We start from the raw sequence: 25,639 nt of genomic DNA, 5'->3' as shown, positions 1-25,639 counted from the left end.
GGGTGGGCAGACCATGACAAAATTTATTTGGTCTTAGTAATTACAAAATTTTATATGTTCTACGCTATATAGCTGACATCTGATGATTACTTGAAAAGATGGTTATATTCTATGTTAAGCATGGGGGTATGTAATAGATACCTTATTTTTATAGAGATGCAGCCCACACTTTTTGAAAAGTTCCTTGTAATATAAATCTGACCTTGTTATGCTGCAATCCTCCTTATCTAACACGAATCCTGAAAGCAAGCAACCCAAAATTTCACTTAATAAAAACTCAATTGACTATGTGACGCCACCAAAAAAATGAGGCAAACCAGCTTTATATCTATAGCCCAAAACCATGATTGATCACAAGATATCTTGTCAAATTTTTTCCAATAGGGCAATCACCCATAATCCAGTCTAATACATAGTAAAAAGATTGTGTCAACCATTTAAAATTATAATCCACTTAGGTGTTAGATTTTCAAAAATTGCTTACACATAACAGACATGGTGCTAGGAAGTCGTATGGTTTGTATTTTTTGATGCAGGTGCAAGATGAAATTTCTTATCTAGCAAAGCTTCAAATATAAGCTTCTTTTGGTAGCATCGATGTTTTATTTTTTGTATTTCGCAATGTGGCCAAACCACATCAATTTTCACGTGCAAAGGCTTTATAACTTCATTTAAAGTTGCTTGTCTAGGTGGCACTCTTTGTTTTCGAAAGTTGGCTAAACAAGGTGGAGATGTTACTTCCTCAGCAGCAACTTTGCTAACACTTTTTTTAACAAAATAATGTGAAATTCTAGGCCAACCTTCTCAGGCAGAAGCACATGTATTTAAAGATATAGAAGTTGCTTGAGTCAACAGTTCTTCAATAATTTGCATAGGGTTTCTCAAGGGGACTAAGGATGTAACTCAAGTAAGGAGTGGTTTAAATAAATTATTTTGCATTGTTCTTAGGAAAATTTGTCAAAAATAAGCCAACCTTTATGCAATTAGCTCAAAATAAGTCAGCCTTTCATTTAACTAAGAATAAGTTAATTTTAAAGGGTATTTTCTTTGAATAGGTCAAGTGACCTACAACCTACCAAACATGTCATTTTTTCTTGTACTAGTATTTTAATTAATACTACCTTCATCCCATAATACAAAGCCTTTTTTGGTTTTTACGCGGGAATTAAGAAAGTTGTAAATTTTTTAAAACTAATGATTACAAGTACATATATGCGTGTGGGGTTAGAGAGAAAGAAAAAGTAGATGGGCATAATTGAAAAAATAGAGAAAGAAACTGTTGGAAATTGATGTTAAAAGTACAAAAAAGTAATGGAAAAACGATGACAACCCATTAAAAAGTGGGTAATATTGTCAAAATATACAACCTTTAAATAGAAAGAGGCATTGTATTTTAGTTTACCCAAAAAGGAAATGAGGCTTTGTATTAAGGGACGGAGGGAGTAGTTATTAATTTAAATTAAATACTTAAAACTATTTTTTTTACAAAAACAAAAAAAAAAGCATAATAGGTAATCAAGAGAAGTTGGAAGCAGAATAGACTACTAAAAAAGCATCAACAAAACCAAAAAGACAGCAAAATGTTAGCAAGTTTCCAATGAAACTGATTGTTAAATGTAATGCCAGAGCATTAAAGGAGCTTAAATGTTACAGAGATTGTCCGTACCGTTTCTGGCAGTGTTCTCCTTAACGATAAAATATCCACCGGGTTTGAGACCAGCCTGACATTAATTACAATAATATGAAAATTTTGTGTTGTGAGAACTATATATATATATTCAAATGAGGCAGAGGTAAACATCAGCTACTAATACATGAAAAAAAAAAAAAAAAAAAATAGAGAGCTTATATTGCAGGCAGAACAACAATAGAAACAAATGGCACTGCCTCATGTTGCAGGCAGTACAACCAAAACACACACATTAAAAAAATTACATAATAGAATCTACATTTTTATAGTAACAGGTATTATCTGTCATAGTCTCCTGCAAATCCATGGAGTACCCTCCAATTACAGATGTACCATATTCCACATAGCTCCATTTTCACCGGGAAATCCTTTCATCAAAAAATAAGATACAGGAAGCCAATTGGAATCAATGCGTAAAACCATAGCTTCTTATTTTCTAATTATGTGATATAGAAGCATCCCCTGATCTATATTTATTGCTTTATTAAAATAGCTACATGGTTTTACTTGCTCCTCAAGGGTGAAGTTCTACTAGTGAGAAGAGATGTCTTACTTTTAGTAGCATTAGTTTTAGGAAAAGGGTTGGTCATTTAGGAGTCAAGTTTTGTAGCTCATAAAAGGGCCTAAACTAGAAAAGTAACTTCACATATTGAAGTTAATAAAAAATGATAAGCATTTTGCCTGTTTATTCGATTTTCTTAAAACCAAACACAAATTTGTGTTCATCTTGTTAATTGTAATCGACAAGAAACCCTCAATTTCCGCTAGAGTTGGGATCTAAACTTGTTGCTCATGGTTCTAGTTAGATAGATCTACTTCAATTGGTATCACGAGCAGGATTGTGAGTCTTCCAGCACTTTGTATGATCTTGGCAGCATGAAGTTTTTTTTTTTTTTTTTTTTTTTTTTTTTTTTATGTTTATATCTCATAATCATACATTTTGTTTGCAACATTGCATTGATCAGATCTGCACCATAATTGTATTGTTGGAAGCCTGGAACTAAATATTGAAGGGAAGATATAAAAGAGAGTGAAAAAAAAAAGAAAAAAAAAAACCAGATTGTTGTGTGCACAACCCTTTTATATGAGACTAGATTGCTGTTGCCATGTTGGGTTTGTTAGAGCAGTAATTCACAATCACGTGTGGACTACCCCTTGACTTTGATAGTTTGGTGAGATATTGCCGCTGTATTATTCTCGTCATTACAGCAACATACATATATTTGTTGCTAAGTTCAAACTTACTTAGCAATTTGGCATGAAATTTATTCTTCATAAATTTCTTTCATAATATTAATATTGCTACATAGTCATGAATATGAAAATTGAGGCCAATGAGAAAGTTATTCTTGATGTTGGTATTCTTGGTAAGCCTAAATCAGCAAATGATGTTTATACACCTAGATCCAATTACTGTAATTTTGATTAGAATAGAGGATTTAAACATGATCTTTCATTATTTACAGTGATAAAATCCCACAAACAAAATTTGATTGGTAGAAAATTATAGAACATGTTTTTGAGTATAAGGAATATGATGAAAACAAGAATTACAAATTATGTGTCTTTATGGTCTGAATTATTAAATCTTAAAAGAGAGTTGAGAAACCAAAGATTGATAATTGACAAAAACATAAGAAACGAATAATAAGATGTTTTCTTCCAAAAGATTTTGCAAGACAAGTAACTTAAAAAATACATGATGAGACATTTTCTTCCAAATGAAATTGCTTGGGAGTTTATTATCAACCCCGTATTCATAGTGTTAATGAGAAAGGCTATGAAAAGAAGAATTGAAGATTGCTTGTTTGGTCAAGATTTGATTCCTTCCATTGCTCAAGGGGTGAAAACTTTAAGTTTCAAAGGATTTGATGAGGTTGCATATCTAGCTACGAGATTTAAAAAGTCTGAAAAGGAGAGAGGAACCTAAAACTCTGTACTCCAACTCAAAATCTTAATTTTTTACAAGGAAGAGAAGGGGAAAAATAACGATTACACCAAAACAATAGGCTATGAAAGACATGATATGCTTCAAGTGTCATGGTAATGAGATCATTGCTACGCAATACCCCAAATAAGATCATTCAAGCCTTCCTGAATTATAATCATCATGCACTTTAGATGAGTCACATGGAGGGTAAAGTTAAGAAAGATCATGCCTTCATTATGAAAGAGAAAGAAGAAGGAAGTGGTTCCTAATCTAATTATTCATAACATTACAAAGGTCTTACATTTGAGGCTCCCCCATACCACAAAACTCTTATTCTTTAAAATTATTCCATATTAGTAAATCACCAATTGAAGATCGAGCATACGTGTACTAATTTTTGTAGAACTAGACCACTAGTACATCACCCATTGAAGGTCAAGCATATGTGTACTATTCTTAGGTAAAATTATTTTACACTAGGTGTTTGGTTAATGTTTGTAGTCCTCCTCTCATCATTTATGATCATACGTTTACAAATGAATTAGTACATCAACCATTGAAGATTAAGCATATGTGTACTATTCTTAGGTAAAATTATTTTACACGAGGTGTTTGGTTAATATTTGTAGTCCTCTCATCATTGATGATCGTACGTGTACAAATGACTTTTAAGAAATTGTTGATAAATTGGGTTTGTAATCAAAACCCATCCTAGTCCCTACAAGTTGAATTGGTAGAATGATGAAGGTGATCAATTGAGTAATTTAGGTATGCAAACGCAGCACCATCCTAATCCCTAGAAGTTAATCAATTGTATGATGAAGGTGATCTTATAGGTGAATAAAAAAGCATTAGCTATTCAGGAAAGACGAGCTATGGAGTGATGTTAATGTTATACTATGATAGCACAATATATTCTTTATTTTTGGATCATTCATGACAATGGGATAAGGATTGAGTTCATCTTTGCAAGAAAAGCATCAACAAAATTTTCTATGGAGATACAAATTGGCTCGCAACCACTACCTCCAAAATTTCAGCAACCTAAGCAAGTAAACATCACATCTAGTGAACCCAATTCCATTTTCTTTTACACTTTGTTTGGATCGAAGGTAATGGAGAGAAAGGAAAGGAAGGGAAATGGAGGGATAAAGTATATTCATTTGGACAACAAATGTAGAAGGAAGAAATTAGAGAGGAGAGAAACGAAGAATTGATCCCTCCAACAATGGAGAGATTTGAAAGGAAAACTAATCGTTTTCCTCTACCCTCCCTTCCCCTTCCCACCCCTTCTTTTACTACCCATTTCTCTATCTAAGCACACTCTTAGATTTTGATGATCTACGAGAAAGAAGGGAAAAAGGGCATAAAATCAAGAGCATCTCTTAAAAGCTGCGTAAATATCTCCATTTGAAATTGGTGATTATGTACGGCTTTCACATAGTGCTCAAAAGCTGAATAATTCAAAGGGGAAGAATAAGCCTATTGAAGAAGGTCCATCCAAGATTATGCCTATACACATTAAAGTTTATAATAAGGACAAGCATTTTATTGCTTATTTAGTTTTGTTTGTGGAAACCAAAAATTCATCATGACTGCAATTATTAAGTGACCCCCAATGCTAACGAGTTAGGGTCTATCTTTTTATTTTCAATTAAGTCTAATTAGATCTACATCAATATGGAAAAAAGGAAGAGACATGGGGAAAAAAATAGGGAAAAAAAAGAATAAAAACTAGTTGCAAAGCTCGGACTCGGCCAATCACCCCACCGTACTGATAAGTGTTTTATTTGTCCACTTATCATGGCTTTCTAAATACAATTTTGTACTCTTTCCCCTACTTTAATCCCTTTTTCTAACTCCTCTTGTGCTAATTTGCATCTTTTGGCTTCCCCGTTCCTTTTTATGTGTGTGCCCATGTTTGAAGGTGCAATGAAAAATGGGTTAAATAGCATAAGCATGAAGTATTACCTTTTGGAAGCAAAGAAAAGCAGGAGCGGGCGTGCAGCCAATAAGGAGCGGGCGCTCCTCATCCCAGCACCACAATGTGCCTCCCCTTGCACATATAGGAACGAGCGCTCCTCCCTGTTTTCCTACATTCTGCCCCAAACTGCTCCAAGAGGAGAGGGCATGCAGAGAGCGCTCCACACCCAGGCGCTCCTACTTACTGGAGCGGGCGCTCCTCATGTTCTGAAGCCCGATTTTGACGGATTTTACGATGTAACTTTTGGGCATATAAATAGGACGCTTGACTTCAGATTTTTGGATCTTCTTTCCCTTTAGTTTTCTTAGGCCCTTTGTTTTTCTCAACCCTCATTAATTAGCTTAGATCTTCTCAAACTCAATCATTGTAGTAGATGAATTGAAGATTGTTCTCTTGAATTCAACAATTTCTCAACTTTGAAGCATTTTAAGTAATCTCTTTCCTCTATCTCTTACTCTTTAATTTCAGTTTTTATTTACTTTGAATTGTTAAATTCCTCTCTTGATCTTGCTTAATTGTTGTTGCATGTCCAATCTACCTTATTCCTACTTCATCTCTCAACTTGTTAATTTAATGTTTGAATTGGAACTTGTTATTTTGATGTCCCTCACCATGTTTAATGAGTAGTTAATTAGCTAGGGGTCAACCAAGCCATGGGTTGATTGATGTTTGTGCTTGCATATTCATTTTGGGTTGATAATTGATTGTTAAAGAATTGGTTAATTGCATGTGTAATTGGATGGCCGCTTATTGCTCATGTATTCACTTCTATGCTTGCATTAAGAGATGGAGTCTAATTGTGAGCCTTTTCTTATATGATTATGCTAAATTCCTCTTGATTATGGTTCCTTATTTGAATGATGTGGTAGATTAGTTGCAACAATTAGGTGAGAAATCCCAATTGCTTGTGCCTTAATGCTTTCTTGGTCCGATCGAAAGACAAACCCGAGTTAGTAGTCTACTTCTCATCGTTAAGACTTGGTTGGCCTATCTTGTTAGTTGAGTTTGGTTTAGGAATGCTTAGTGTTGTGGCTTCGAAAGAAGGCAACATTGAGTGCCCTCTCTATCACCCAATTTGTGTTCATGCTTGCCTATTGTTTTGATCCGTTGGTTTGGTTGGGGTGATCCCTATTTCCCCCTAGTGTTTGTCTCCATAGTAGTTACCTAATCAAAACCCCCAATTTGTGACCGAAGTAGATTGCAACCGTTTCATACTCTCGGTGTACTTACCCATTCCCTGTGGATACGATCCTCTACTTATCCTAGGCTTGTGTTAGGTTAGTTTAGGTAGAAAGAGTGTTTGGCTTGAGGGTGATTGTCCAACGACCGATATATCCCTCTACCAAAATGGCGCACCTTGCTCACCCCAACCACCATCATAGTCGGGTGGAAACCCGTAATGCCCCCTTAGGGGGGGATCGAGTACCTCCGAAGATGAACTATCTCCACTAACCTCGGGGACATAGTAATAGCTAGGGTCGCCCCTATAATCACTTCCCCCGGGTTGTGTGTAGTCATAAGGTGGAAAGGAGCGAAGCTCCCCAATGGAACTACGCGGGCCTTGCCAAAAGGGGTAGGTGGGTTGGCCATTGTTCCAACCCGCGACCGACCCTTCTTGAACGGGACGGTTGGGATAGTTGAGGTAAGGGAGAAAGTCTCCCCTCTCAACTTGATGTTGGTAGCTTCTCTCCGCTACAAAACTTTGGTACTCATTTTGTTCAAGAAGTCTTTGATTAGTTAGATTTAATTGGTTGAATGCATTTTCCAGATCGAAGAGAGAAGAGGAGGAGGAGGAACCATCTACCCTAGATCGGGGAATGGAGGATGTACTTATACGACGAGATATAGGTACATTCTCGCCACCACCGGCCATACTTCGTGGGAGTTGATCACTTGGCGCTTGTCATGTTGTCCCCAATGAGTCATTTACCGCGGATTTGGGAGAGTGCAATAATGCGCCCCATTGACCTTCCAACTATAGCGAAGATTTCGGCCCGGAATTTCATTAAGGAACTTCATATCACAAAGTGCCTTAACATCAAGCATGTTAGAACCTTGGACCGAGGTCATTTGGTCTAGATAAGACCCAAACCCTAGCTTATTCGCAATAATTGAAATCATTCCCCCGCATCTAATTTCTCCACTCATCTCTCCACTTTCCCTTATTTCGATACATCTTTTGATGAACAAGTATCCCATGTTCACATACCCTTCCACATTTCCTTCGAATCTTGAAGCTAGAAAGAGGCATTTGATCTCCTCTTTAGTTAGCTTCCCTAAGTCTTGTTTAGAGAAACAAGCATAGCTCATGATTCGCATAAAAATTCGAAGGACGGGGTGGATAATGTGGCTAGCATTGCTAGACCGGGTTGTGAAATTGGGATACCCCGCAATGGTATTCCACCACACTTGCTTCTCATAGCTTGAGAAGTAAGTACCATTGGGGTGATAGACTTGGTTGAGGGTGGGCCATTCAAAAATTTCGTTCAATCTCGTCAAAGTTAAGGTTCTTTCAACATTGAACATTCTAAATTTTATCTCACATTTCAATGGCTCATCCTCAAGGCTAATGCGCTTCATAGAGACCGATGAAAGGAATTTAAGTGTTAGGGAAGAAAAGGTTTCTTCCCCAAGGTTCAAGAAGTTTAGCCAACCGAAGTTTTCGGCTACTCTTCTAATTCCATCATCGATCCCTAGAAGGCGCATTGATTGTTGATGATAGAAGCGGGTTGGGATAATTTTTCGTCTGGAAAGGAGAGTAAGGATTTGTGAATTTTGAGTGAAGAAAGTGAAGGATTGATGATAATTTTGACGAAAAATTATCCCAACCCGCTTCTATCATCAACAATCAATGCGCCTTCTACGGATCGATGATGCAATTAGAAGAGTAGCCGAAAACTTCGGTTGGCTAAACTTCTTGAACCTTGGGGAAGAAACCTTTTTCTTCCCTAACACTTGAATTCCTTTCATCGGTCTCTATGAAGCGCATTAGCCTTGAGGATGAGCCATTGGAATGTGAGATAAAATTTAGAATGTTCAATGTCGAAAGAACCTTAACTTTGACGAGATTGAACGAAATTTTTGAATGGCCCACCCTCAACCAAGTCTATCACCCCAATGGCACTTACTTCTCAAGCTATGAGGAGCAAGTGTGGTGGAATACTATTGCGGGGTATCCCAATTTCACAACCCGGTCTAGCCATGCTAGCCACATTATCCACCCCGTCCTTCGAATTTTTATGCGAATCATGAGCTATGCTTGTTTCTCTAAACAAGACTTAGGGAAGCTAACTAAAGAGGAGATCAAATGCCTCTTTCTAGCTTCAAGATTCGAAGGAAATGTGAAAGGGTATGTGAACATGGGATACTTGTTCATCAAAAGATGTATCAAAATAAGGGAAAGTGGATAGATGAGTGGAGAAATTAGATGCGGGGGAATGATTTCAATTATTGCGAATAAGCTAGGGTTTGGGTCTTATCTAGACCAAATGACCCCGGTCCAAGATTCTAACATGCTTGATCTTAAGGCACTTTGTGATATGAAGTTCCTTAATGAAATTCTGGGCCGAAATCTTCGCTATAGTTGGAAGGTCAATGGGGCGCATTCTTAGTTTAAAAAAGCGCGCCTAGGCGCACTTGAGGCGCGAGGCGGCCCTCAAATCGCCTCAAGGTCTTGTAGCGTGGCGAAGTCAGGGAGGCACGCGCCTCCGCGCTTTTTGCTTGAGACGTGAGGCGCTATGAGGCGTCATTTTTTGAGATTTGAGGCGCTTTGAGACACATGCTACTATAACTAATTTTTTTTTTTAAAAAAAAATCAGGCTTTAATTAAAGAAATAGAAGAGAGAGAAAACATATCTATTAGAATATTAAAACCCTAGCTTCCCGATTTACGTTGGGTCTCAGCCGGATCTCGCCAGAAACTGTCGATTCTCGCCAGAAACTTATCTATTCTTGCCGGAACCTGTCGATTCTCGCCGGAAACCTGCCGATTCTCGCCGGAAACGACCCAAGCTGTGGTGGATCTCACCGAAAATCAGGTTAGCTTCTTCGTTCTCTATTTCTTTTTTTTTACTTTTTAATTTTTTCGTTTTTTTTGTACTGCTTCTTCGTTCTCTGTTTTTTTTTTCTTTTTTTTCTTTTTATATTGTGTTTTTAAAATTTGTTTTTGTTTTTTAATAAAGTACTTGTATTTATCTTCTGTGTTCTGATTTTATATTCTGTTTTTTTTTTTTTTTGGCTTTCCAGTTTATATATTTGTTTTTTGGTTCCAAATTTTTTTGTTTTTCTCTGTTTATAACTTTATATTTATTTTGTTACTGTTTTCTGATTATAGGAACATGGATGAAGAGTCCCTTCCTTCCACCGGATCATCCGATCCTGACCCGGCTAGAAAATATGGAAAACCGGAACCTAATAATAATATGGAATACCCGCCTTTTAAGGATATCTTGTAGTTCCTTTGTTAATTTATGCATTAATAATATGTTATTTTGATTATTTAAGGCTTATATTTTGGTCTGGAAGTAAGTTATAAGGTTTTGGGCACTTAAGGTGCGCCTCGTATCCAAGAGGCGCGCGCCTCCGCTTTGCCCCTCGCGCTTAGGCTCTGGGGACCCTTTGCGCCTCGGTGCGCCTCTCGCTTTTTAAAACCAAGGGCGCATTATTGCACTCTCCCAAATCCGACGGTAAATGACTCAGTGGGGACCACATGGCAAGTGCCAAGTGATCAACTCCCACGAGGTATGGCCGGTGGTGGCGAGAATGTACCTATACCTCGTCGTATAAGTACATCCTCAATTCCCCGATCTAGGGTAGATGGTTCCTCTTCCTCCTCTTCTCTCTTTGATGTGGAAAATGCATTCAACTAATTAAATCTAACTAATCAAAGACTTTTTGAACAAAATGAGTACCAAAGTTTTGTAGCGGAGAGAAGCTACCAACATCAAGTTGAGAGGGGAGACTTTCTCCCTTACCTCAACTATCCCAACAGTCCCGTTCAAGAAGGGCCGGTCGCGGGTTGGAACGATGGCCAACCCACCTACCCCTTTTGGCAAGGCCCGCGTAGTTCCATTGGGAAGCTTCGCTCCTTTCCCCCTTATGACTACATACAACCCGGGGGAAGTGATTATAGGGGCGACCCTACCTATTACTATGTCCCCGAGTTAGTGGAGATAGTTCATCTTCGGAGGTACTCGATCCCTCCCTAAGGGGGCATCACGGGTTTCCACCCGGCTATGATGGTGGTTGGGGTGAGCAAGGTGTGCCGGACTTTGGCCATTACCGCACTTGCCCCAACTATGATCTACCTCCTTATGTAGACGCCCCGGCCACTTCTAGTGATGTAGATATTAACTACAATTATCACTATTCGCCGGGACGCCGACATAATTAAATGGTCTAGACATTCTAGTTACCGTTTCATTGCCCCTTTCACTTCTTGGGACACCGAGGACGGTGCCAATCCCAAGCTTGGGGGAGGTAACTTCATTACCTATTTTGTTTCATTGAAACGGTGACTAAATGTGGCCTTGTATAGAGTTGGGATTTGATGTTGCTAGTTTTGTGCTTAATTTGATTACCGTTTATCTTGGTTGGTTAGTTAATGGTTGAATGTTTGCATTTTGATGAGCTTGGTTTGGTTTATGTGCTTCACCTTTGATGATGATTTTTGTTGATGAGCCTCCTCTCCTTCCATAAACTCCAAAACCCAAAAATCTAAAGCCCTTAATCCAAATTCTTTAGTTAGTTTCTCCTCTCCTCCTCTTCTCCTCCCCTCTCCTAATCATCTTTAGCAAGTTCCTCTTCCCTTAATCCAAATTCTTTAGCTAGTACCTCTCTCCCCCTCTTATTTCAAAAAAAAAAAAAAAAAAAAAAAGTGTTTCCTTTAATTAGTTTAGACTTTGTATATATAATCTTTGCTTGTAGTCATTTGGCTTGATGATTCGATTAGTGTCTTTGATGGTAAAACGAATTCAAGTGAGCTTGTGATATAATTGCCTTAGTTTTGCAAATGACGGTTTATTTATGAATTGTGGAATGATTGTTTAACTCTTATGTACGGCTTTCACATAGTGCTCAAAAGCTTTAGAATAATTCAAAGGGGAAGAATAAGCCTATTGAAGAAGGTCCATCCAAGATTATGCCTATACACATTAAAGTTTATAATAAGGACAAGCATTTTTATTGCTTATTCAGTTTTGTTTGTGGAAACCAAAAATTCATCATGACTGCAATTATTAAGTGACCCACAATGCTAACAAGTTAGGGTCTATCTTTTTATTTTCAATTAAGTCTAATTAGATCTACATCAATATGGAAAAAAGGAAGAGACATGGGGAAAAAAAATAGGGAAAAAAAAGAATAAAAACTAGTTGCAAAGCTCGGACTCGGCCAATCACCCCACCGTACTGATAAGTGTTTTATTTGTCCACTTATCATGGCTTTCTAAATACAATTTTGTACTCTTTCCCCTACTTTAATCCCTTTTTCTAACTCCTCTTGTGCTAATTTGCATCTTTTGGCTTCCCCGTTCCTTTTTATGTGTGTGCTCATGTTTGAAGGTGCGATGAAAAATGGGTTAAATAGCATAAGCATGAAGTATTACCTTTTGGAAGCAAAGGAAAGCAGGAGCGGGCGTGCAGCCTATAAGGAGCGGGCGCTCCTCATCCCAGCACCACAATCTGCCTCCCCCTGCGCATATAGGAGCGGGCGCTCCTCCCTGTTTTCCTACATTCTGCCCCAAACTGCTGCAAGAGGAGAAGGCATGCAGAGAGCCGCTCCTACTTACTGGAGCGAGCGCTCCTCCTGTTCTGAAGCCTGATTTTGACGGATTTTACGATGTAACTTTTGGGCATATAAATAGGACGCTTGACTTCAGATTTTTGGATCTTCTTTCCCTTTAGTTTTCTTAGGCCCTTAGTTTTTCTCAACCCTCATTAATTAGCTTAGATCTTCTCAAACTCAATCATTGTAGTAGATGAATTGAAGATTGTTCTCTTGAATTCAACAATTTCTCAACTTTGAAGCATTTTAAGTAATCTCTTTCCTCTATCTCTTACTCTTTAATTTCAGTTTTTATTTACTTTGAATTGTTAAATTCCTCTCTTGATCTTGCTTAATTGTTGTTGCATGTCCAATCTACCTTATTCCTACTACTCCTCTCAACTTGTTAATTTAATGTTTGAATTGGAACTTGTTGTTTTGATGTCCCTCACCATGTTTAATGAGTAGTTAATTAGCTAGGGGTTGGGTGAAGACCCAACCAAGCCATGGGTTGATTGATGTTTGTGCTTGCATGTTCATTTTGGGTTGATAATTGATTGTTAAAGAATTGGTTAATTGCATGTGTAATTGAATGGCCGCTTATTGCTCATGTATTCACTTCTATGCTTGCATTGAGAGATGGAGTCTAATTGTGAGCCTTTTCTTATATGATTATGCTAAACTCCTCTTGATTATGGTTCCTTGTTTGAATGATGTGGTAGTATTAGTTGCAACAATTAGGTGAGAAATCCCAATTGCTTGTGCCTTAATGCTTTCTTGGTCCGATCGAAAGACAAACCCAAGTTAGTAGTCTACTTCTCACCGTTAAGACTTGGTTGGCCTATCTTGTTAGTTGAGTGTGGTTTAGGAATGCTTAGTGTTGTGGCTTCGAAAGAAGGCAACATTGAGTGCCCTCTCTATTACCCAATTTGTGTTCATACTTGCCTATTGTTTTGATCCGTTGGTTTGGTTGGCGTCGATCCCTATTTCCCCCTAGTGTTTGTCTCCATAGTAGTTACCTAATCAAAACCCCCAATTTGTGACCGAACTAGATTGCAACCGTTTCATACTCTCGGTGTACTTATCCATTCCCTGTGGATACGATCCTCTGCTTACCCTAGACTTGTCTCAGGTTAGTTTAGGTAGAAAGAGTGTTTGGCTTGAGGATGATTGTCCAACGACCGATATATCCATTTACCACGTACCGGTGTCGACACAACGCGACCCGGGTGCGGACACGGAATCCGGGTCGGACGCTTGGAAGAAAAAGTGGACTCGTCGGTCATAAACCCTAGATCTAAAATAGAAGGTCGGATTCACCAAAACAAGAGTCGAAATCTTAGGGATTTTAATCGGAAGGGAAAGACGAGGTGGCAGCACCAAGAAGTTGCCTTTTTTTAGTTGGCAACGGGAGGCTTGTTCCAGTTCTTCGACGTTTTCAAATTGCAATTTCTGTTTTCTTTTTCTTTTGTTTTTTTTTTTAATGTGGAGGTGGGGGTAGGTTGGGAAAAGTACTCACTTCTTAGGTGGGGTGAGGGGTAGGTGGGGATAACATGATAACTCTTCTTTACTTTTTCTTTTTTCCCACTTCTTTTATCTTTATTTTAATTTGAACAATAGATGAACTTTGACTTTTCTTTTTACTTAAATTTTGTGTTTTTTTTTTGTACTAAACAAAAAGATTAAAATAAAATTAAAAAAATCATTGAATAATTAACTAAAATTTTACTTATAATAGTTTTTTTTTTTTCTTTTGCATTTCTGTGTCCCCGAGTCTAATTCCAAAATTTGGACTCTTTAAAAACGTACCCGAGTCCGACACTTGGACCCATACCCGAGTCCGACACCCGTACCCGAGTCTGAGCATCCTAGAAAAAAGCATAAACAGCAAGAGGAGTGATTGGTAAGAGAGAGAGAGAGAGAGAGAGAGGGAGAGAGTAGAATATGACAATTGTGGACGTTACACATCAAAAATTATAATGGAAAACTAGGTCATAATTGACCACTAAAGCTTTTTTCAAAACACCCATATTTTGCCGAATTTTTAAAAGACCAAAATATGTAGTATGATTCAAGAGGATATTTTAAAGTAATCCTTAAGGATAATCGGCCTTGTTGAACTTATTTAACTTATTAGCCTCCCTTACCCTTGTGGCCATGCATTTGCTTTTTCCAACTCTTAGACTCCACAGACGTAACGAATCCTTGAATTATTATCATAAAAACCTACTTCACTAAACCAACACTCCCGATCATACCATTACCACCATATCTAATTACAAGCCCTAACAACTAACTCACATGTGTGATTTCGAAAAATTAGCTCACATCACCAAAATTTGTCCATCTCCAAAACTTTAACAAAAAAGCTATTATCGATATAAGCATAACAAACACTAACTCACCTTGGCTCGTTTAAAGAAAGATACAAAGTCATCATCAGTAAGATGGCCAATGCACCATTGCACCCATATCACATCGTATCTTCCAGAATTTGGCGTAAACTCCTAATAAAATACAAATACAAATCGTTAAAACATTACAAACTCATATTGCTATTAATAAAACTAACAAATATTTTTCTACACATCCAAATCAATATAATTGGATCAATCTTCTCTTGTCAAATATAGACATTCAGTATCAAACCAAAGGAATCAAAATAATCCTACATTTGCTAGAAAGAAAGGCAAACGGTTGATGAGAGATTGTTGGTAAGATGTTTGTCCGGTGTTAAATTTGGATATGAGCCAAATACAATCCAATCCGAATTAAAATAAACCACCATTTTTTCCAAGCCAATTGAACCATTATTGTTTGAACGAATTTAAAAAATACAAAATACTACAAATTCGCTGCATCAGGTCACAATCCCAAAATAAATATGTCATATAGAGGATTAGGATAGCTTCATTGCGTTATCTTATTGTGTATTCAATGTTATCAAATTCAAGTAGCTTTTAAACTAATATTGGACTCCTGTAAAAATTCCAAACCCCTTAAATTAGATCCAATATGAAAAATAATTTCTTTCAAAAGTTTAAATCCAATCAGAATTACCGATTCGGTTTGGATTAGATTAGATTTTGATTCTTATCCAAAATATGGACACCTTGTGGAGACAATTACAAGATCCCGAAAAAAAAATTGTTAGGATAAAGAAAACAAAGTTAGGATACCCCGGTGAGGCGGCGACAAATAAAACATCTCATTGTTTAACATCTTCATCTCCGGCATAGCAATTGGAAAGTAGCCGATGATTTTCTTCACCAAAGCCCTATGGATATGGATGAGGACATGACATGTCACAGATGGGTCCAAAGGATATAGGGCGGTGGGGAGGACATTGAAGGAATAAGATATAAGAAGCCAGATCCACCTCTCTATTTATTACAAGTCATATGATATTTTGTAGATGTAGATTGATTTTGACAACATGTTTGTATTTTAGGTACTTCTGTCAAAAACCACTTTTTAAATCCTTGTTTTTGTGAAAAAACACCTTTTAAAAAAAATGTTGTAATAAACCACCTAATTTAAAATCATTGTTGAATTCACCACCTGGTGCAGGAAAATGAGCTTTGACTACTAACAATTCAGTGGTCATTTGATCTAGTGTTGGTGGTTAATTACAACAAAAATTTAAAATTAGGTGGTTTTATAGAACATTTTTTTTTAAAAGGTGGTTTTTTTTTAAAAAAAAAAGGATTTAAAAAGTGGTTTCTAGCAAAATTTCCTACTTCCTCCGTTTCTAAATAGATGACCCATAGCTATTGGCACATTTTTTAAGATAGAGGAGAGAGAGTGACTAATAAGTTTTTTTAACGCTTTGTTTTAACTTAAGCAACTCATTAATTAAACTACTAACCCATTCTTCCTTTCTCTCTCCTGGCTGACTTCATCCCACCACCACCATCCATATCAAACTAGTAATAAGTCTACTAACTACCACTACCATAAACACCAACCTCCTCACCTTCTACATTCTCTGCCATTGGCCCGTTGCCAGATTTCTTCATCTTCAACACCATATATCTTTCAATTTCTTTCTTACGAGTTACTACTCTAGAAAATGAACTAGATCGAAACTCTTTAATCAATGTTTTTCTCTCTCCAAGACAACAAATGTGGTGGTTGAGTGGTGGGATTGATTTTGGGTTATAGATCTAGTGGTTAGAAGGGAGGAGAGAGAAATTATAGTTGGGGTTTTCCTTTATGACGCTTTTAAGTGGGTTTGCGCTAGTTAGGGTCCAAAGGACGGCAAATTTGTGTGAAGGGGTGTTATTTCTGGCGAGGATGGAAGATTTCAACGGGTTAGGGGTGGCAAATTGGTCACGATGCCACGTAATATGACATTTCTTTTATAGTATGGGTCCAGTTTTATGAAATTTCCTTTTAGGAATGTTAGTCATGTAAATAGAAACGGAGGAAGTATATTTTATTTGAATTTGTAAGTAGCTGATATTGCTCTTATAAAATCACTAGAGTTTGATGGATTAGAACGATTAAGTTCATATATTTGATTCTTGTGGTGGTTGTGTTTATGAGATCTTCATAGTATATAGAGGTTGCTTTGGAGGTTATAATGGTGGCTTTTACTATACAACAGCTTTTGCGTGTTTTATGGCTAGCTTGCATACTTTCAAAAAAAAAAAAAAAAAAAAACACCAAAAACCGCTACTTCAAGTGGCGGTTTTCTGATATAAAGCTACTAAAGTAGCGGTTTTTAGCAAAAGACACCCCTTGAAATAGTGGTTTTCATTTGGGAAACCACCACTTGAAGTACTATAAACCGCTACTTGAAGTAGCGGATTTCAAAATAGAAACCGCTACTTCAAGTGGTGGTTTTCTGATATAAAGCTACTAAAGTAGCGGTATTTGCTGGACCGAATAAAATTATTAAAAAAAAAATAAAAAATTAAAAAAATTTTAAAAAATAAATAAACGGTTTATTCCATCAACTTATGTGGACGGTATAATGGGATCTGATGAAAGATTGACCGTAATTTGGGAATCAGGTCTTTTCCTAGCATTATTTAGGGAAAGGGTGGGCAAACTTGTAACCTCATATTTAACAAGACCCATTTATATGGCAATTGACCTAAGACATTATCAAAGGGGAATCCCACCTTAAGGTATTCATTGTTGAGCTTACTAAAGTACAAAGGGAGATTAGTGATCCAAAAAATCACCAATAACTACATAACTCATGAGAGAGTATCATGACTCTCTTATACAGGGTCATTCATGGGTTTTTAAGATTGGTTGTAATCTTATCACAATTGCCAACAAAAGGCTTCTCAACAAATTTCAAATGCAATCTTGCTTTCCATTCCCTTAGAAGACACGTCTAAAGATTTTGTAGAAAGGCTCCCAAATACTAGAGGATTTGACATGGTCATAAGGGTAATAATTGGACTCGCCTAATACATGCGTTTTGGGCTCCTGATGCTTCATTAAAGAGGTGGTGAAACCTATGATTTTACTTCCACCATAATGTACGACAAAAAAACAAAGTTTTCATGAGCCTATTTTGCAGAGATATAAAATGAATAAAACTACATATTATCCTCGATCTGACGGCCTATCGAAGTGGTGTAGAAGACTATGGAGGGATACCTTAGGTGTTTGATCAATAAACAACAACATAAAGCCTGAACAATGGTATAACACACCTTAACACATATCTATACAATGTTCACCCATCAAAGCACGCAAAGCCTTACGAGCTCTCATTAGGTTTCAAAAGGCAAGCACTTCAATAGCTACAATGGAGGAGCAATTACTAAAAAGGGAACATATATTGGTTGACACTAAGACTCGCATGGTACATGGTAGTTGCATATATTAGGCAATTCATTGCTTAATTTATTCATATCTTACCCATTCATTTCAGCATAGTATTCAAAAGCGTGAGGCACACTGGGTTCTTAAATCCCAAATCCCAGGCGCAAGGCGCAACTTTAATTTATACTAGGTTATGTCCCATTCCACTAGGGTTTAAAAATGCGACCATATCATAACGTATTGAGTGAGTTGTAGCGGTTTTCCATTTAACCGAATCGATATTTACCGATTTGATGCGGGTTATGAAAATACACCGCATTTTTGGACTGAATTGCCGATACACCCATATAACTATGAAATACCCAAGAAATCGCATAATTTCGCGATATTTTCTTTGACTCCATTGAAAAACAATGATAAAAGGAAAGAGAAAGAGAAAGAGGGGAAAGAGAGGAGTGCTCTCATTGTCAAATAGGTGAGGTTTGGGAAGTGGGTATTGGACAAGTGTCATTTTATATACCATTACTTTTTGCTTTGACTTTTTGACTACTAAGTAACTTAACAAGTTTTCTTTTAGTCTTTATTTTTGTCATTATGTGTTACCCATTACGTACAGTAGAAGGAAATTTATTTCAGAGGAATTGAATTAATAATGAAAATAATACTAATTTTAAATAATAGAAAATGATAAAATATATATATATATATATATATATATATATATATATATTAAAGTCATTTTTAAAATTTATGAGTTGTAATATTGATAAAACATATAAAATTATAAAACTAAAATTCAGTCTCCACATCGGCGATAACCGCATCAATTCCGTTCCCGCGACACGTTACCGTTATCGCGATCGCGACCGAAACCGTGTCCGAAACCGCATTTTCAAACCATGCATTCCATGCACGCTTCAATAACTATTTTTTAATTTAACACTTTATTAAATCTTTTGACTTTCGTATGTTATATTCATGTCAATTGAAATGCTGAAAAACAACAAAAATGGCAGAAAAAATCACAGTAAGAGTAATACATGTGTCGTTTTTGGCAAGTATTATTAAAGTATCCAATTGTTAATATTATAGATTATTAATTGATTGAAATTTTAATCATAAATTATTCTTTGATATTCGCATTTTATTGTTTAAGCTAGTAACTTCTATTACATATTTAAAAAATCAAGAAAAAAAATATATAATCTTGTTGTAATAAATATAGTACATATGTCTTTCCTAACAAAAATAGTCCACATGTCACAAATTATGTTAAGAATATTATTTTTTATTTTTTTTGTTTAAGTTTTTAGTTGTCAATATATTTTTTTTTTTTGGAAGTATACATCAAATCTTCTATTATACTTTATATGTGATTACTACTTTATATTATGTAAAAAATTTGTTTCTTAAATAGAATTTAAAAATAAAAAAATAAAAAAGGATTTTTAGAAAATAACACAACAAAATTGTCACGATTTGGATTATAACACCAAAAAAAAAAAAAAAAAAAAAAAAAAAAAAAAACCCTTTGAACATAACATCATAAAAAAAAACCCAAAAATTTGATTTCACCACCACTTAACAGATCTATGGATGGAATCCTTTTAGTGGGGCCGCCATGTACGCGTGTTAGTTGTTAATTAGTTTTTTTATTAAAAAAAAATCCTAAACCCTAACCCAACCGACAAAACCACCGTCGGCTTCCCTACACACCACCGCCTGCAATCCCACTGCCGCAAGCCCAACCACATAATTTCACGCCACCACCACGTACCAGAGCAACATCACCACCATCGTCGCCAAACTCACGTTCGACACCCTAGCCCTGAGATGCATCAACCCCGAAATAACACCATCACCCTAGCCCAACCCAAGATGCTGCAACCCCGAAACGACCCTCCATTACTTTTCACCCTCAAAACGACTAAAGTCGATCATGGCAGCCCGCGATTGGTCAATTTCTGCCGCCGATTTCAATGGTTGTTTCAAGGGTTGGGGTAAGGGGTGGATTTCGCAACGATTTGTGCGGCAAGATAAAGGGGTTTGAAGGGCTAGGTCATTTTTGCGGTTGTTTGAAGTTCTTAGGGTGGTTTTCGGGAGGGGAGGGGAAGAAGGGAAGAGGTGGAATTCATGCTGGTTTTGCCGGATTATGTGAGGGCAGGGTATGCCGGGGTGATGGTGCCAGTGGTGGGGCTCGCTGGGTTAGGGGTTAGGTTTTTTTTAATTTTTCTTATCTTTTTATTAATTTATTTATTCTAACCAATAGACACTTGACACATGTCTTCTTGGGCCAACTACTGTTAGGTGGGGGTGAGATAAAAATTTTGAGTTTTATTTTTTTCTTTTTTGGTGTTATAATAAAAGTTTTTCTCTTTTTTTTTTTTTTTTTTTTGGGTGCTATAATCAAAATTGTGATTTTTTTGTGGTGTTATTTTATAAAATATCCAAATAAAAACTAAGGACATATCAGAAGATAACACGTGTCATTGAAGGTGTATCTTTTAGTATATTATTATTGATAGGTTTGTTTTTATGTATATGCTTTTATGTATTAAATATTGAATACACAATTAAAAACAAATTGGGTGGCGGCACATGATTAGAAAATCACTAAATCTGAAAGGTTACTTATCACTTTATCAATGAAATAACAAAATAAATAAATAAAAGCCCTTAAATTTTACTAGTACTAGTTCAATCAGTATATCAAAAGGAAGAGAGAACAAAAAAATAAAAAGACACAAAATTAGAGAAGAGAGATTGAAGGGAGGATGAAGGAAGCAAAGAAAATTGAAGAGAAAGGACAGTGCTTACCTAGAAAAGCTTAACCAACGACACTAGCGGTTTGGAAGCTTGAATGTGAATATTTTATGAACACTAGGGATTAGATGAAGCTTGATATACTGATTGATAATGGCTGAAAGCTCACAATAGGATAGGTTAATAGCTTTAGGCTATTACTCTTGATAGCTTTAGGTTATCACTCTCTTAGAAACTTGAGGTTACCATTCTCTCTCATTCCACATTACAAATCTCATGCCTTCTACTGCTATATTACTACTCCTTACATAACAAACAAGCTACACATAGACAACAAAGATACCCTAATATTAATTAACTTTGCCACTATTCCACGAAGTATCAAAATAACAGGCTTTTGTTACTCCTCCCCGTAGTGTTTCATTTATGAGTTGTGTCCAATAGTGGCTTGCTGTCCTATCTCCTATGCTTCCCATTACACTTAGGACTAGGTGGCAACCCCATTGAGTCTATCACAGAACGCTCAACAGCAATATCTATCACAGCCACCAAGTCGGCAAATGTAATTGCAAACATAATGAAAATTCGGGTTTATTAATCGAGTTGGGAATTTTGATTTTATCTTGAATTAGATTATATATCATGTAATTGATTGTGGGCTTTTGCACAAAGTGCATTGTAAAGCATTTGTAACATTAAAAATGAGCGTTTGAATAAAAGGTGGCCTAAGTGCATGGCCTTGCGAGGCGAGGTAAGGCACGCTCCTTGGCTAACCACGTCTCTCATGTTCAAGGTGATTATCTCCACACCTTGACTCGCCTTGCGCCTAGGCACGCCCAATGCGCGCTTTTTAAAACTAAGTTGTGATAATGATAGCTAAGCTTTGAATATACAAAATTCGATTTATAGCAAAACCAAATCTTTCACCAAGTTCTAATCAAAGTCCAAAACAATTACATAATAATTATGCTGCAATATAAGCATGGCAGCTTTAGCACTGTGTTATGGTTACTAAATAGGCCAACAAAACCATACTATATGCAGAAAAGTGGTAAAAAGGTTTGCTAATGCAACAATCGCTACAAAAAAGTCAAAAAAAAACCAAAGTGCAGGCCCCCAACTCTACCTCGTTTCCCTCCCAAATAAACAAGGAGAAACTGCCAATCTCAATCATACAAGTGTTCTATGTTCATGAATGCACAAAAGATTGGCCAAGTAATTTAGTTCATGACAACCTAGTATTAAATTTCATAGTTGAATTTTGATATGGAAATGTATCTAATTCATACTGTAATAATTAAACAAGTCAGTCCAAACTAATATTACCTGGAGTGGAACACAATAGAAATTTGTAGCTTTGTGCTCATCAGCACCAATTTTACCATCAAACACCAAACTCTGTCGTGCTGCTTCTAGAAAATGAGGCACTGGCTCAAGAAGATCAACCTGAAGTAAGTTGAAAATAAAAGGCTACTTAATTACTAGCCGACAAAGAACTTGAATCCCAAAAGACTAATTCAACAAGTAAAATATTGAAATTACAATAAGAAAAGCCATTTACAAAATAGCAACTGACTGTAACGAATCAGAGCAAGCCACCTGTGTCTTATACAAACAAAAGCCAGCAGATAAAAAGGACAGGGTCTGAGAACTCTGACCACTATCTCAAACAAGGTGGTGAGGCACAACCATACCAAGCAACAGTAACTAAAGGGGTGCAGCCACTAGTTGGCATATTAGGATAATGACAAAGGGGTAGTAAAGTTAGTAATTAAAGCTGTACCATTTAGCTAAGTAGTATAAATAGGTAGAGAGTGGTAGAAGGAAGATAGACAGAATTTTGGAGTGATTCCTCAGGAGAGTTGTGACCTAAAGTCGCTATTGGAGCTTTGTAGGTTAAACCTACTACTATCGTTTGAAAGAAACCATTAATTTGTTTAATCAAATTTCTGAGTTTCCTCTTTCGTTGTACTGTTATTAGATCGAGTAATATCAGTCCATTACACTGACTAACTGGTAACTCGGATTTTTCAGCTTTGCAATTTAACTACATTTCTTTTCAATGTATTTTAAAAGGCTTATAACTATGCCATATAGATTTCATGGTAGCATTTAAAGAATGTTCAACTAGAGAGCAAATAAGTAATTTGAGAAGATGGTAACACTATACAACAAAGTAGGATAATTCTTCTATATCCCAACCTAAATATAAAGGCAATAATTCTTCTATAGTTCTAAAATAAATATCACTGGGGTAGAAATGTAAAAAATCGGCATATTTAGCAAAGAACCCGAGAGTCACTGAATTCGCACATCCATCAAATTTGAGCCTCGGTCATAAGTCAAAACTCCAATGCTTGGCAACATTGATTTACTTCACTTTTAAAGTACTCTAGACCAAAGTCTGAAAGGAATAAATAATAAAATAAAAAAAATAAAAAAAAAAAAAATAAAAATAAAAAAACAACCGATGTAAACATCATTACTGATATATAGCTCATCGGTCCATTTGGACAAACACATATTGCCTTTATTATTTTCTACCTTCAACACTTCTCATTTCACGTTTTAATCAATTTATCTATTATTATTAATAAGAAAATTATAAAAATTTGATATAATGAAAGTATATATGAAAGACGAATCTAACAAGATCCCATATGAATATTATTTTTCTGAACTATAAATCATCAAAGCTATTCAAAGTACCATATGTGAACAACGTTTGAGTCAAAATTGCAAGTAAAAAATGAAGGAAATATGCAATAATAATGTAACTACCATTTCTTAGTATTTATTCTCTATGTAACATAAATGCAAGCTTTTATCAAGATTGACTCAATAATTTCACCATAAAATTTTGGTCAGTGGTAAAGATATAAAAGTAGAGCACAAGTTTATGAGATTAGGTCCTTAAGTTCCTTTTTCCAGTTGCTCAAACCCAAAAAATATCAACCACCAGCCAATATCTCTAAGTGACTGATTCGTTTCTTGGACAAGTCATTCTGAAGATGAAGATCACACAAGCTCTTTGGTCCTCTCAAGAACAACTTAATAGTTTTTTAGGGGGGAAAAATTAGCCAAATAGGAGGAACAAAAAACATGCAAGAGTCACCACACAGGTAAATAAGCAAAATATACCTCATTAAAATATCTTATAAGGAGATTCTTAGTCACTCTACCAATGCCAGAGCCACAATCTGCAGCAAGGATAACCGCTTAGAAAAACCAATAGTATTCCCCAGTTGCAATTGTACTGCATATTAAATGCCACAAAGACATGAATCGGATTTTAGGCACCACTCACACATAATTTATTTATCTTTTATTTTAGTATCATTTACTGAAAACTTAAATTAGACTCTAACCATCTAAGTGTAAATTAAGTAATATAGAAAATAATTATTCCATAGTTTGCAAAAGAAACAATCTCATTATTGTTAATCTCTGAAAAAAGATAATTATATATAAATCTTCAACAAATGCTACACTAATCTTAGGAGATGTTTGGTTGGATAGTTTGGAATGGAGTTAGAATCCAATTCCATCTACTTTTTTGTTTGGTGAGCTTTTTAACTATGGAATTTCATATCAAAGGGGTTCTAACTCCACCCGAAACCCGTATAAACCCATACCCACCTTCCCCCCCCCCCCCCCCCCTAAGATTCACAATCCATTCCATTAATGAAGTGTATAACCCATTCCAACTTTAAACTAGTATGAGGTTTAAGATCCATACCCCCCTATTATGAGATTCCATACCAATCCATTCCAATAAAATAAAACAAAAACCACCTTAAATTTAATACTCCCATTTTTAAAAACAAGGAATAATGGAAATTAAAAATCCATCCTTTGCACTTTCTTCTCTAAAAAATTCAACCTTCATTCAATCCCACAAAGATCCAACCTTTATACCCCACCTTCATCTAAAGATCCATTACCTGTTGATGACCAAGATTTTCAAGTTACATGCCACGTGTTAGCTATTAATAGGTCAATTAATTTTTTAATTATTAAAAAACAAAATTAATTAAAAGAAAAAAAATTTAAAAAAAAAAAAAACAGAAAACCCAGCCCCACCACCCCATCCCCCAGCCCACCGGAACTACCAACCCCATTCCCTTCTCCACCGGAAAACCCACACCACTCCCCCCGTGTAATACCCGAATATTTTATGATTTTATATAATATAGTTTTTTTTTTTTTATCTATTATATAACTTTCCTAATCTCTTTTTTTTTTTTTTTTTTTTTATTTTAGGGTTCAGAAAGTGTTAAAACCCTATTTTAATTTAAATAGGACTCTTTTATCAACATCTATATATATTACTAAACCCTAATTATTTTAATTGATATTGTTGCTTTATGATTTATTTTCTACTTCTGCCGTTTGCATATCTTTTGTGATTGATTTCTTTACCAAGCTATACCTCTAAACCTATATTATATTTATCTTGATTCATTATTCAACCAAAATTTTACCCATCATCACACGATCATATATACCTTGATCTTCATCATTCTATAACTCTTCTAGCATAAACAAAGTCAACTCATCAAGAAGCCCAACCCATTACTTATCCTAAGTCGTAACCGCAGTCATGCAAATTATAAGCACTTTGCATATTTCATATAAGTCATCATATTTCTTGTACGAGTAATTCTTTGTGGGAGTCTAATCAAGTATTCTACAAGGAGCATCAGCCTCATTTATGTATGTA

The 25,639-nt window shown here is 36.0% G+C and overlaps 1 protein-coding gene across 1 annotated transcript in view; it reads right to left on the bottom strand.

Annotated features, from left to right (window-relative positions):
• Positions 1–25,639, bottom strand: part of LOC145611538 (alpha N-terminal protein methyltransferase 1-like) — a 30,686-nt gene that overhangs the window by 1,528 nt on the left and 3,519 nt on the right. The window contains exons 3-7 of the mRNA XM_081666877.1: positions 24,058–24,116; positions 22,243–22,362; positions 14,772–14,873; positions 1,667–1,721; positions 142–239 (exon numbers count right to left, since the gene is read on the bottom strand). Of these exons, the coding sequence (XP_081523003.1) occupies positions 142–239; positions 1,667–1,721; positions 14,772–14,873; positions 22,243–22,362; positions 24,058–24,116 (434 nt within the window). The remainder of the gene's footprint in view (positions 1–141; positions 240–1,666; positions 1,722–14,771; positions 14,874–22,242; positions 22,363–24,057; positions 24,117–25,639) is intronic.

Source organism: Chenopodium album, chromosome 24 (genome assembly GCF_948465745.1).
Source record: "Chenopodium album chromosome 24, dcCheAlbu1.1, whole genome shotgun sequence".
Classification (NCBI taxonomy): Eukaryota; Viridiplantae; Streptophyta; class Magnoliopsida; order Caryophyllales; family Amaranthaceae; genus Chenopodium; species Chenopodium album.
The sequence above is the reverse complement of the archived record's forward strand: the minus strand, read 5'-3'. Positions and strand labels throughout refer to the sequence as shown.